The sequence below is a fragment of the Cuculus canorus genome, chromosome 26 (genome assembly GCF_017976375.1).
Source record: "Cuculus canorus isolate bCucCan1 chromosome 26, bCucCan1.pri, whole genome shotgun sequence".
Taxonomy (NCBI): Eukaryota; Metazoa; Chordata; class Aves; order Cuculiformes; family Cuculidae; genus Cuculus; species Cuculus canorus.
In genome coordinates, this window is record NC_071426.1 from 2,473,069 (window position 1) to 2,484,879 (window position 11,811).

Sequence of the window (11,811 nt, forward strand, 5' to 3'; positions counted from 1 at the left end):
CTTCAGCGACAGCGTTTGGCTCTTCCTTCTTTTTTTCCAGTAGCGTTGAGTATCGTTTTGAAAACATCAGTTCTTCGCATGACGAAAATCTTCTCACTCCTCTCCTGCATCCGGAGATTCTTGGCCCTTTGGGAACTTGGGAAGGACGGCAATTGCGCTGCTCAGTGAAAGGAATCAAAGGAAAAAAAAAGAGAAAACCGGCTGGGAAAGGACAGGAAAGCCAATATCCGGGGATTTTAGCCAAGCCTCACGTCACTGCAAAGCCACGCAGTGGCCACAGCCCTACGCAGTCCCGGCAACGCCAGGCGGGTGTCAGAGGATGGAGACGTCAAGTAGAGGCTGTAATTGGGCCATTCCATAGAATCATGGAATGGTTTGGGTTGGAAGGACCTCAAAGCCCATCCAGTTCCACCCCCTGCCATGGGCAGGGACACCTCCCACTGGCTCAGGGGCTCCAAGCCCCATCCAACCTGGCCTGGAACCCCTCCAGGGATGGGGCAGACACCACTGCTCTGGGCAACCTGTTTGATTCATGGAATCATGGAATGGTTTGGGTTGGAAAGGACCTCAAAGCCCATCCAGTCCCACCCCCTGCCATGGGCAGGGACACCCCCCACTGGATCAGGGGCTCCAAGCCCCATCCAACCCTTCAGCATCTCCAGGGATGAGGCGGTCACCACTGCTCTGGGTTACCTGAACCTCACGATGGTGGAGAAATGACGTCACCGGGTGACGTCACGCGGGAGGGGTAAGAGCCTCGCTTTGGCCCCTCCCCGTCACGCGGGAGGGGCGGGAACGCTCCTCACAAAGCCCCGCCCGCTCTCAAGCCCCGCCCCACTCCCAGCGCTGCGAGGCTGGAAGGCAACAACGCGCATGCGCGGAAGCCGCACTGAAAGACTCCGCGGGGCGTGGCTATTAGTGCGCATGCGTAGAACCATAGGGCGGGACTGGAATGTGTCAGGATGCGCGGAGGGGTAGTCGTTAGTGCGCATGCGCGCGGCTATCAAGCGGGGGGGTATGGGCTATGCCACACAAAGTACGCGCGGGAGGGGTGTGCGCCAGTGCGCATGCGCAAAGCGGTAGACCATGGGCTGGAGGGGTCCAACAGAAAGGCTGCGCGGGGTGTGTGGCGACTTGTGCGCATGCGCAAGATTGTACCACGTCTAGTAGAGGGGTGGAATGTGCCACAGTGAGGCCGCACGGGGGGGGGCGCCTTGCGCATGCGCCGTGGCCGCCATCGCTGGCAGGGCGGCCCCGCGGAGGCCGCGGCGGCGCCGGGCGCTCGCGTCCATGTGCAGCCCCGAGCGGGTGCCGCCCCCGGCGGGGGACCTGCCGCCCGAGTGGGAGACGGACGACGAGCGCATGGCTTTCCTCTTCTCGGCCTTCAAGCAGAGCCGCGAGGTGAACAGCACCGAGTGGGACAGCAAAATGGCCTTCTGGGCAGGGCTGGTGCTCGCCCGGGGGCGCCGCGTGGGGCTCGTCCGAACCTGCCTGAGGGATTTGCAGCACGGCTTCGAGAGGAGGGGCAGCCTCCCCCTGGGGCTCGGCACCGTTCTCAGGGAGCTGCTCAGGTACCGTGAGGGTGAGGGGTGGCGGTGAGGGTCTGGGGCTGAGGATGGGGCACGGTCTGGGGGTGAGGACGAGGGTCTGGGAGCGAAGATGAGGATGAGGTACGGCCTGGGGGCGAGGACGAGGGTCTGGGGGCGAGGACGAGGGTCTGGGGGCGAGGACGAGGGTCAGGGGGCGAAGAGGAGGGGCTGGGGGCGAGCAGGAGGGTGAGGCACGGCCTGGGGCTGAGGACGAGGGTCTGGGGGCGAAGATGAGGATGAGGCACGGTCTGGGGGTGAGGACGAGGATGAGGCACGGTCTGGGGGTGAGGACGAGGATGAGGCATAGTCTGGGGGCGAGGACGAGTGTCTAGGGGCGAGGACGAGGGTCTGGGGGTGAGGACGAGGATGAGGCATAGTCTGGGGGCGAGGACGAGGGTCTGGGGGCGAGGACGAGGGTCTGGGAGTGAGGACGAGGATGAGGTATGGCCTGGGGGCGAGGACGAGGGTCTGGGGGTGAGGGGGTGAGCACGAGTATGAGGCATAGTCTGGGGATGAGGGCAAGGATCTAGGGGCAGGGATAAGGATGAGGCATAGTTTGGGGGGGAGTACAAGGGTCTGGGGGCGAGGATGAGGATGAGGTACGGCCTGAGGACGAGGGTCTAGGGGTGAGGACGAGAGTCTGGGGGCGAGGATGAGGATGAGGCTTAGTCTGGGGGTGAGGGCAAGGTCCTAGGGGCAAGGATTAGGATGAGGCATGGTCTGAGGGGGAGTACAAGGGTCTGGGTGTGAGGATGAGGATGAGGTACGGTCATAGACCTCTCTGTCTCTGCTGTATCTTGCACAGGGCAAGACACAGTGGGAAGGCAGTGTGCTGTAGGGAGCGCAGGGCATCCCGCCGGAATGCTGTGCTGGGAATGCTGTGCTGGGAGAGCTCACAGGCGCAGGGAGGCTTTGTGTTAAACTGGGTTATGCTCCCTGAAATGGTTATGAGGACCCAACTGTGAATGGTGGGTGGTGTATGGGGTTGCGCTGTGCTGGTGTTTACAACTGGGTGGTTTATGTTGTGAAGATACAGCCTGGTCTGGTATCCAGAAAAGATTGGGAGCGGCAGAAGCTGAGTCTCTGCCTGTAGCATAAAGGAGAAGACAAGGCTCCGAGGGGATCTTATAGTAACATTCTGGTACCTGAAGGAGCTACAAGAGAGCTGGGGCGGGACTGTTTACAAAGGCTTGTAGTGATAGGACGAAGAGCAATGGGTATAAAGTGGTGAGGGGCAGATTTAGACTTAATATAAGGACAAATTTCTTCACCATGAGGTGGAGAGGCACTGGAATAGGTTGCCCAGGGAAGTGGTGGCTGCCCCGTCCCTGGAGGTGTTCAAGGCCAGGTTGGATGGGCCTTGGGCAGCCTGATCCAGTGGGAGGTCCCTTCCAACCTAAACTATTCTATGAATTAAACCTCTGGATCTAAGAACAGCTACATTTGCAAATGAAACATCCTGAGATGTGCAGCTGGCCCTTCTAAAAACTGCCCCTCCCTGTCGGTTTCCCTCTCCGATGTCTTCATCAGTTTTCAGTCAGGTGTCTGGGAGGAGTTTGGAAAAACAGTAAAGAAGAGATCCTCGAGTCCTGAGGAACCCTGGGAGGCGTGGAGACCTCTGTGCGTAGTAGTAACACCTCAAACCTCAGCTAGTCGTCCAGCTAGAAACTGGCTTTCTGTTAGAAACCACTGCCAGGGGGGTGGATGTACAAAGCATAGAACAATGTTCCCCTTAAAAGTTCTTCATGCTGCCACTCCTGCTCACTGCCAGGGCAAGGTTTTTAGGACTGATCGTACTCAGTTCTGCCTTTCTTCTCTAGACGTGGCAAGCTGCAGAGGGAGTCGGACTTCATGGCCAGTGTAGACAGCAGCTGGATCTCCTGGGGTGTGGGGGTGTTCATTCTGAAGCCCTTGAAGTGGACTCTCTCCAGTGTGCTGGGCGACAGCAAAATACCCGAGGAAGAGGAAGTTCTGATCTACGTGGAACTGCTTCAGGTGAGGGTTGCTGAGAGCTTACTCAATATTATGCTTCTCCCAGGAAACTATGAGTTGTTTTATATGCTGGCAAGGAAAGATCAGGGTTGAATTTTCTGTTGTATTCCTTGGGTGTTTAAAAGCCTGTTGGAGAGGTGGATGGAGTCACTAGGAGATAAGAAATCAACTGTATCTACAGATGTTCCTTGAAAGTAGCATAAATTCTTTTCTCTGGTTACCAAGAAATGGGAGAGGCGGGCTGGCTTGCTTGTCTAGGAAGGCAGAGGAGTTTCTGCAAGTGTAGTGTGAGAGAGAACCTTGTGGATTGACTAATGTCTGTTGTGGGGAGGAAGCGGTGATGTAGAAGTCGCTGGCTCAATACATTGAACTCGTCACTGTGTTTTTAAAGGCTGCTTTCACTTTGGAGCACGTGTCTTTTCAGATGTGATTAAAGCGCCTTTGGATTCTGTCAAAGACCCTTTTCTCGGCACACCCCTAGTGCTGGGTCTTCGGGTTGCATTATGAGTTGCTGTAACTCATTGTTGCTCAGTCTGGCTTGGCTGGTGGGGCACTGACAGCCAAGACTTTGGGTTCCTCTCTGTGTCACTTTGTGGCTGTTAAAATTGGCACCAAAATGTGCTGCTGTTTTGTGGCAGCGGTGTCTGAATGACTGGAACTAGCGGAAACGCAGGAGCTTTTTGGATGCTTTCCTTTATTTGTAGTTAGGCTGATAGCAGACGGTGTCTTCCCTCTCCGGTGGTTATCCCACAACCCTTTCAGAGGGTGTGCGCATGGGAGAGAGGAGAAACCTTTTAAAAAGGGAACTGGAAATCCACAAGCCTGGATGTGGAATCAAAGTGGATGGGAGGAGTTGTTTCTGTACTCTTCAGTGGACCGTAACTCACTTGGAATGGGGAGAAGTTTTCTTTTTCTTCTGTCCCCATACAAATGGTGACAACATGGATTAAAGAAAAGGTTTTGTTTGGTTGAAATTTGAGGTGGAGATCAGACTTCAGGAAGTGTAGAGCAGGCAGACTTATTGCCGGTGTGGTTCTTGTGTTGTTACGTAGCAGTTGCACAGGGAATGTGAATCGTGTAGCTTCCGTTCTCATGGAAAACTGTACTGTTTTCATTCTGTTAATGATGATATTTTTAAAAGAATTGTTTTTACATGTAACCTGCAACTCATTCTGAAAGTCATCTGGCCCAAAACATGATGTCTACTTTTTCACCCTTGGTATGGGAGGAAGAGGGTGTGGATTTGGCGGTTGATGTGAGAGAGGCAAGAACGTTGTGTAAACTCACACAGCTCTCTTGCTTCCTTTCAGGAGAAGGCAGAGGAAGTTTATCGCCTGTATCAGAACTCTGTGCTTTCATCTCACCCTGTTGTCGCCCTCTCGGAGCTGCGTTCCCTCTGTGCCAGTGTTTGTCCAGATGAAAGGACGTTCTACTTGTTGCTGCTCCAGCTGCAAAAGGAAAAGAGGGTCACGATCCTGGAACAGAACGGAGAGAAGGTACAGGTTAAAGGTGACTGCTTTTGGGTGGTATAATCCCTGTCTTGCGTTTCATCTGGCTGGAAAGATACTTTATTGGCTCAATATGGGTGTTCTTTGATTGGCAAAGTAAATTCTACGTATTTCAACATCGAAACGTGGTTATAGATGAGATTAAATCCTCATTCTGACATGGCAGGTGTGTATTTTTCTCCATCAAACATTTGTAATACTGCCTACATAATTTAACAGCTAGAAAGTCAGCAGATACTGTAGTTGTCTAGTTACAGGATGACTGTTCCCAGATACCGAAATTAAAGTTACTCCATGCCACTGGAATCAGCATTCCACTTTCTGTGAAAAGGTTTTCCTTTCTGTCAGTAGCTACAGAGACGCAGGCGCTCTTGTCTCTAACACCAAACACTCCAGTATAAAGCACGTGGCAGTGCGACGTTGCTGTACACTCAGAGCACCAGGGCAGCTTTAAACCTTCAGGGTGTTTGTTAAGGCTTTCTGTTTTCACGCTGATGTTGCTTGATCCTGTCTATTTTAATAGTACCTGATATTCCATATTATTGCCTACAGAGGAGCTGGGGAAAGGCTCTTTATTGGGAAGGTGCAGGGATAGGGTGAGGGGGAATGGTTTTCACCTGAAAGACGGGAGATTGAGATGAGATCTTAGGCAGAAACGTTCTCCTGTGAGGGTGGGGAGGCCCTGGCCCAGGGTGCCCAGAGCAGTGGTGGCTGCCCCATCCCTGGAGGGGTTCCAGGCCAGGTTGGATGGGGCTTGGAGCCCCTAATCCAGTGGGAGGTGTCCCTGCCCATGGCAGGGGGTTGGAAATGGGTGGCTTTTAATGTCCTTTCCAACCCAAACTGTTCTATGATTGTGCATATGTGGCAACCAGCATGTCCTCATTGCTCTATTATAAGATGTAAAGGCTTATTTCCCTACAATCAAAGTATTTCCAGAGCAGACACAGATTCTAGAAATGAATGACTCAGGCATGTGGTTCTCTTCCTTAGATAGTGAAGTTTGCCCGGGGCCTCCATGCCAAAGTCTCTCCAGTGAACGATGTGGACATCGGAGTGTACCAGTTGATGCAAAGCGAACAGCTCCTGTCACAGAAGGTGGAGTCCCTTTCCCAGGAAGCAGAGAAGTAATTTGGGGAAGGGTGGTGGGAAGAATATTCGTGTGCTGTAGAACTTTGTATCCCTGTGACAGAGTTAGGATCAAGCTGCTTTCTGAAAGTGCAAGTCATTCTTTCTTGTTCTATAAATACCGCAGCCACAGTCGTTTGGTAGGGCAGGTTTTATTCCCCATGAAAACAATGTGCGGTGAATGGATGTCGAAAGCTTTGGCAAAAATTTGGAAGGCATTCAAGGACTGCTTCCAAGAAACAGTAATGGCTTAAGGGTGGTTGTATCTCAAATGCCTTGTTACTCAGTCACCTCTGGATTAGAGCGAGGTGGGGAGGAGGGTGGTTGGCAACTTGTGCCTGCAGAGGAATAAGCTGCTTTTCCTTGTCGTGTCTGTACAGGTGCAAAGAGGACGCCCGGAGTGCTTGTAGAGCTGGGAAAAAGCAATTGGTAAGTGCATTTCTACTTGGGAGGACCGACAAGTTAAGTGTCTTGGAGCTGGTCCATAGTTGTAGATAATGACCAGGGTTAGGCACTGTGTACTTGAACTTCAGTGTGTTGAAGTGGTGTTTCTGAGGCCAGAGGTCTCCTTAAGGTGAAATTTGGTATCTATTTGTCCAGAGTGAGGTGAAGAGAATTGGAGATGCCCAGTTCCTGTAAGCCCAGTTCCTGTAACTGCTGTATGTGTGCCTTACTGCTGTTTCTTGACAATTCTTTGGCTGCTGCCTTGTATGTGATCGAAATCTCCGTATCCCGTGTCTCCAGGCACTGAGATGTTTGAAATCCAAACGAAGGACAGAAAGGCGCATTGAAGAGCTTCATTCCAAGCTGGATGCAGTGCAGGGGATCTTGGATCGTATCTACGCCTCCCAGACTGACCAGATGGTAGCGTCTGAATTTTGCCTTGTGCTTTTCCCTTCAGCCCAGCTCTTCTCTCTTGTCTTGCTTTACCTGCTTGTGAGAGCTCGTGTCGTGTTGCACAGCTTTATTCTCTGCTCTGATGTTGGAGTATTGCTCTGAATAAACCTGCGTGTGGCTTTATTGTGTGCTGATATTCCTTTGTGGGCCCTGCTTGGATAACAGCTCTTGATTGGAGCTTGCACTGCCTGTTGTTTGTTCGTAGCATCGTAGCTGTTTCTTTTCTCTTTTTCAGGTATTTAATGCCTATCAGGCTGGCGTGGGAGCTCTGAAACTCTCTATGAAGGATGTTACTGTGGAGAAGGCAGAGAACTTGGTGGATCAGATACAAGAGGTACTGAAATAAGAGCATGTCTAGATAAACAAGCAAATAGCGTGTAGGTGTGCACTGCAAGCTTGCCCAGCTACTAATGCTGAGGCTTCTGGTGCTGTTTGCCTTCTATTCCATATATCACCAGAGCAAAGTGACTTAATCCTGATCTTTTTAGGTCAGCAAGCAGAGGTCTGTAAATAACTGGCTGTGTCTGGGTTATGTATTTGCATTTATTCCTGGCTAGTAATCACGATTGACATTAAATTTGTCTGATTTGTGTGGCTTTTTGGTTAGCAAAATTGTGTGAGCACGCAGCTCTCCTAGAAGGTGTTTAGCGAGATGTGTTAAAAAGAAATACAAGTCGTATCTTTGGAAGCTGGTGTTCTACTAGGCACATAAAAGCAGGGTTTTAAACCTGCTTAATCCGTAATCGGCAAGGGAAAGGAGATGGGTTTATTTGAATGAATTGAAATGAAGAGAGTGATCTGGCAGCAGAAGCTGATGTAGTAAACAGAGAAGGATTACTGTTTTAGCAGCTTCATCTCTTGTGTGCTTAAATGGTCACTTCAGCTACTGTATTGTGGGGCTGTCTATAAAATGTCTGGGATGTATTGGTCCTTATTTTGTCAGCCTGAGCCATAATATGGGCTTGTCCTTATGTGAAGAAGCTAAAATTGGGGAGATTTTCCCTTTTTGTCTGTGACATTGTTTCAGGTTTGATCCCCAAACTTGGTCTGATGCTTGGTCTAGTAGCACTTAATATTCCATCTTACTGCTTTTGCTACTGAAAACCAGCTACGTTGGGAGTCTCTTTTGCGCGAATATCTGCTGCCTTTATGTCAACATTGGAATTTTTATTTGTTATTTCTGCTTTTAACATAAGTGGCTGCAGTAAGACATAAGATTAATTTGTATTCTGAATCAAATGTGTGTTTTTCCTCAGCTTTGTGATACTCAAGACGAAGTAGCCCAGACTCTGGCTGGAGTGGGGGTCAACGGCCTAGGTATGTTCTGGGGTTTCCATCCTTTGCTCATTTTCTCTTGCTGCTGCTGGCTCTTTGTGCTGCCGCCCATTCCCTGCTCCCTCCCCATGTGTGTTTAGTCCTTCCTGGGAGGATAAGCACATACTGAAATACCTGAAATCTGATCCTGAAATACCTTCCTTGAGAGGGAGTGGCAACAAGTTCTCTTCTCTGACTAGTGGGTTGCAGGGGAATTGGCCTCTGTGCATCTCCAGATCCTTGCAGTCTCTTAAGTACAGGTGGATTTTGGCCCAGAGTTGTGTAATGTTGATTTAAATCTGTTTTTACAGTGGTTGCCGCTTTGTTTTTTAAGTGAAGGTCTTTCTCTTCTGGCCTGTGTGTTGCTGCAGCTTGTTTGTCTCTGCTGAAGTGTTTTCTGGCCCTTAGATGCCTTGGCAAAAAGGATTCTAAAGGAATAGCTTCTCCTGAGATCAGGACTGAATTTTCACCTTTGGAAGTGGCACTGGGAGTTCTTTTTTTTATGGTGGATGGGTGTAATAATTCCTCTGCGAAATTGGTCTTCAGTGTGTGCTGTGAAGATGCTGCTTAATTCTGTTTGGAACTGAATCTGTTCTTTAATCGACAGAGATGGACACTGAGGAACTTGAGAAGGAGCTGGACAGCCTCCTCCAGGACTCAACTAAGGATCCTCTAGATCTGCCTCCTGTTCCCCAGAACGTGCTGAATCCACCCATTTCTGATGCCGAGCTTGAAGCTGAGTTGGAAAAGCTCTCTGTTTCTGATGGAGGTATGGATGTCAGCAGGTCGTGTTAGCTAGCTGCTATTAAGATCTGTGACAGCCACACAGAATGAAAGACACCTAATACAACTGAAGTCTGAGCCAGAATCTTTCCCACTTCCGGTTGAAAACACGCTCTCCTGGTGTCCCTCCAAATGCTCGGTGGCATTACCTTTCATTGCCAGACTTAGTCTTGAAAAAACTGCCCTCTTTGCTAGAAATTCTGCTTGGACTTTATGACATGAGGTAGAGGGAAAGCTGACGGCCCCTCGAGGGAGCTAATGCTTGGCCTGATCATTTTTTGTTGTCATTTAACAAACTGGTACAAAGCCAGGCAGCACTTTTTGTGTGTTCTCTTAACAGAGTTAAAGTAAAACAGTGTTCTCATGCCTGTTGCTGCCAAGCTTGCAGCACCTTCTCTGCCCCAAAATGCTTACTATGTCTTAAGGGTTATAGATGTGATGGTTGGAAGGGGTCTTAAAGCCTATCCAGTCCCACCCCCTGCCACGGGCAGGGACACCTCCCACTGGATCAGGGACTCCAAGCTCCATCCAACCTGGCCTTGAACCCCTCCAGGGATGGAACAGCCACCGCTGCTCTGGGCAACCTGGGCCAGGGCCTCCCCACCCTCACAGCAAAACGTTTCTTCCTAAGATTTCATCTCAGTCTCCCCTCTTTCAGCTTAAAACCGTTCCTCTTTGTCCTGTCCCTGATCAAGAGCCCCTCCCCAGCTTTTCTGAAGTCCCCTTCAGCACTGGAAGTTGCACTAGGGACTCTGCAGAACCTTTTCTTCTCCAGGCTGAACAACCCCAACTCTCTCATCCTGGCCTCATGTGGGAGGTGCTACAGCCCTCAGGTCATCTCCATGGTTCATGAAGTGTGGGTTTCCAAGACAATGCAACTGAACGTTGAAGCACTGAGGAGCTCTGAAATTCTATTTGTTAATTCTGGACATGGTTCACCTACTGACAAAAACTGATATCTTTCTGTTGCTCTTTTTTCTATAGATTTGGCACAAAAGACTCCCTCTGCTTCCTCTGAACCCAAAACAGCTCTGGGACTGAATCTCTAAAGAGACCCATCAGGATCCTGTTGCTGCAGTTTGAGAAGTTGTCTTAAGGTTCCTTAACTAATGACTAGAACTTCTGGGGAGAGGGATAACGCTCCCTTGTTCTTCACAGATATCGCTTTGCTCAGCAACAGGATCTTCTGGCGTGACAATCCACTCTGGAACTGGTGTTTGTCATCTCTGTGCCAACATCTACACTTGTGATCCCAAGTCACTCTGCGACATCCAGTCTTCCCTTCTGGGAACACAATTCACTATTCTGCCCAGTGAAGATAAAACTCTTCTATGTCCATAAAAGTGCTCGTTTTTTTTTTTTTTGCTGTGGCTGATGTTGAGAATCTGAGTCGCAGCCGTATTGCAGTTGCTCAACATTTGGCTGTTTGTGTGGTTGTTTAAAACACTTGGCACTTAACTTACTTCAAGGACTGCAACAAGCTTAAACACCTCTTGATAGTTTATCCCTCCCCGTCTGTATTTTGCACGGTTGTGGACAACTAGACACTATTAACTGTTAAATTGTAGGAGGTTTTGGTGCTGCTCCTAGAGGGCAGCAAGTGCAAGCACAAGACAAAACGAATTCCTCTTTCCCTAATGACACTAAGGCCTTAAAAGGGAGACCTGCAAAAGAGTTGAAATGAAGGAGTTTCTGACGCTGCCTGTTGTGATGAAGGCTTGCAGTCACTGGAACACAATTTTCTGCTTGCTCTGACTTGAAATGTGAGCTGTCTGCTATTTTTCTATGTTCCCTGTTTGCAAAACTCCTTGGGAGTTGCAGGGTGGTCTGCTTTGAGCGGCTCCGGGGTGAGAGGAAAAGGAATGGATGATGATGTTCCCATGTGAGCCTGGTTTCGTGTAACAGCCTTGACTTTCCCTTCAGTCTTCCTGTTGCAAATCCCAACAATGATGGGTTACTAGAAAACCCCAAACCAAACCGCTGCGTTTTGAATGCAGGAAGACCCAAGCACAGTGACTGAAGGTGGTTTTTAGCAGCTGTCTTTCCCCATCAGAAGTAGAATCATCATCTTTTGCAGGTCACTTTTTTATTATGCACATGCAAGAGCAGAAAGCCAGATACCCAGCTTGAATAAATTAATCCTTTCTGGAGAGGAATGTGCTATAACTGGGCTTTCTGTGTGCAGAGCCTGTGCGTGGCAGGGGAGCCACGAGGTACGTGTTAATGTATAACCTGACTCGGAATGTATTCTCATCACCGTTTCTACGCTGCCTCCTCGACCGAGCGCCGTCGCTCGAGCCATGTGGCTGGAGTTCCCATGTCCTGTTAATTTATAACGACCCACCTTTAGCCCCAGAGGATCGGAGTAGACGTTATTGGTGTCACGAGGCTTTGCTGCATTGGCTCTGGCTTCCTTGTGGCGTTGTTGAGCACAGACTCCTGCCCGAGGAGGTGTGCTGGAGCCAGCCAGCAGCTTCCCCAGCCCGCACCTGGAATTGTGTAAAATGACTTGAAGCTCTGTATTCCTTTCCTTTGTAAGTAAATAGGAGAAAAACCACTGTTTTCTGCCTACGTGTAATAAAGGGAAGGGGAGGAACCAGAGT

General features: G+C 50.0%; 1 protein-coding gene across 1 annotated transcript; it reads left to right on the plus strand.

Moving 5' to 3' along the window:
- Positions 1-1,164: 1,164 nt before the first annotated feature.
- CHMP7 (charged multivesicular body protein 7) lies at positions 1,165-11,811 on the plus strand. Its single transcript, XM_054049728.1, has 10 exons — positions 1,165-1,571; positions 3,410-3,584; positions 4,892-5,077; positions 6,080-6,213; positions 6,595-6,643; positions 6,959-7,078; positions 7,347-7,445; positions 8,368-8,428; positions 9,033-9,194; positions 10,193-11,811. Exons 1-10 carry the CDS (start codon positions 1,180-1,182, stop codon positions 10,255-10,257), a joined length of 1,443 nt encoding a protein of 480 aa, XP_053905703.1. The 5' UTR covers positions 1,165-1,179; the 3' UTR covers positions 10,258-11,811.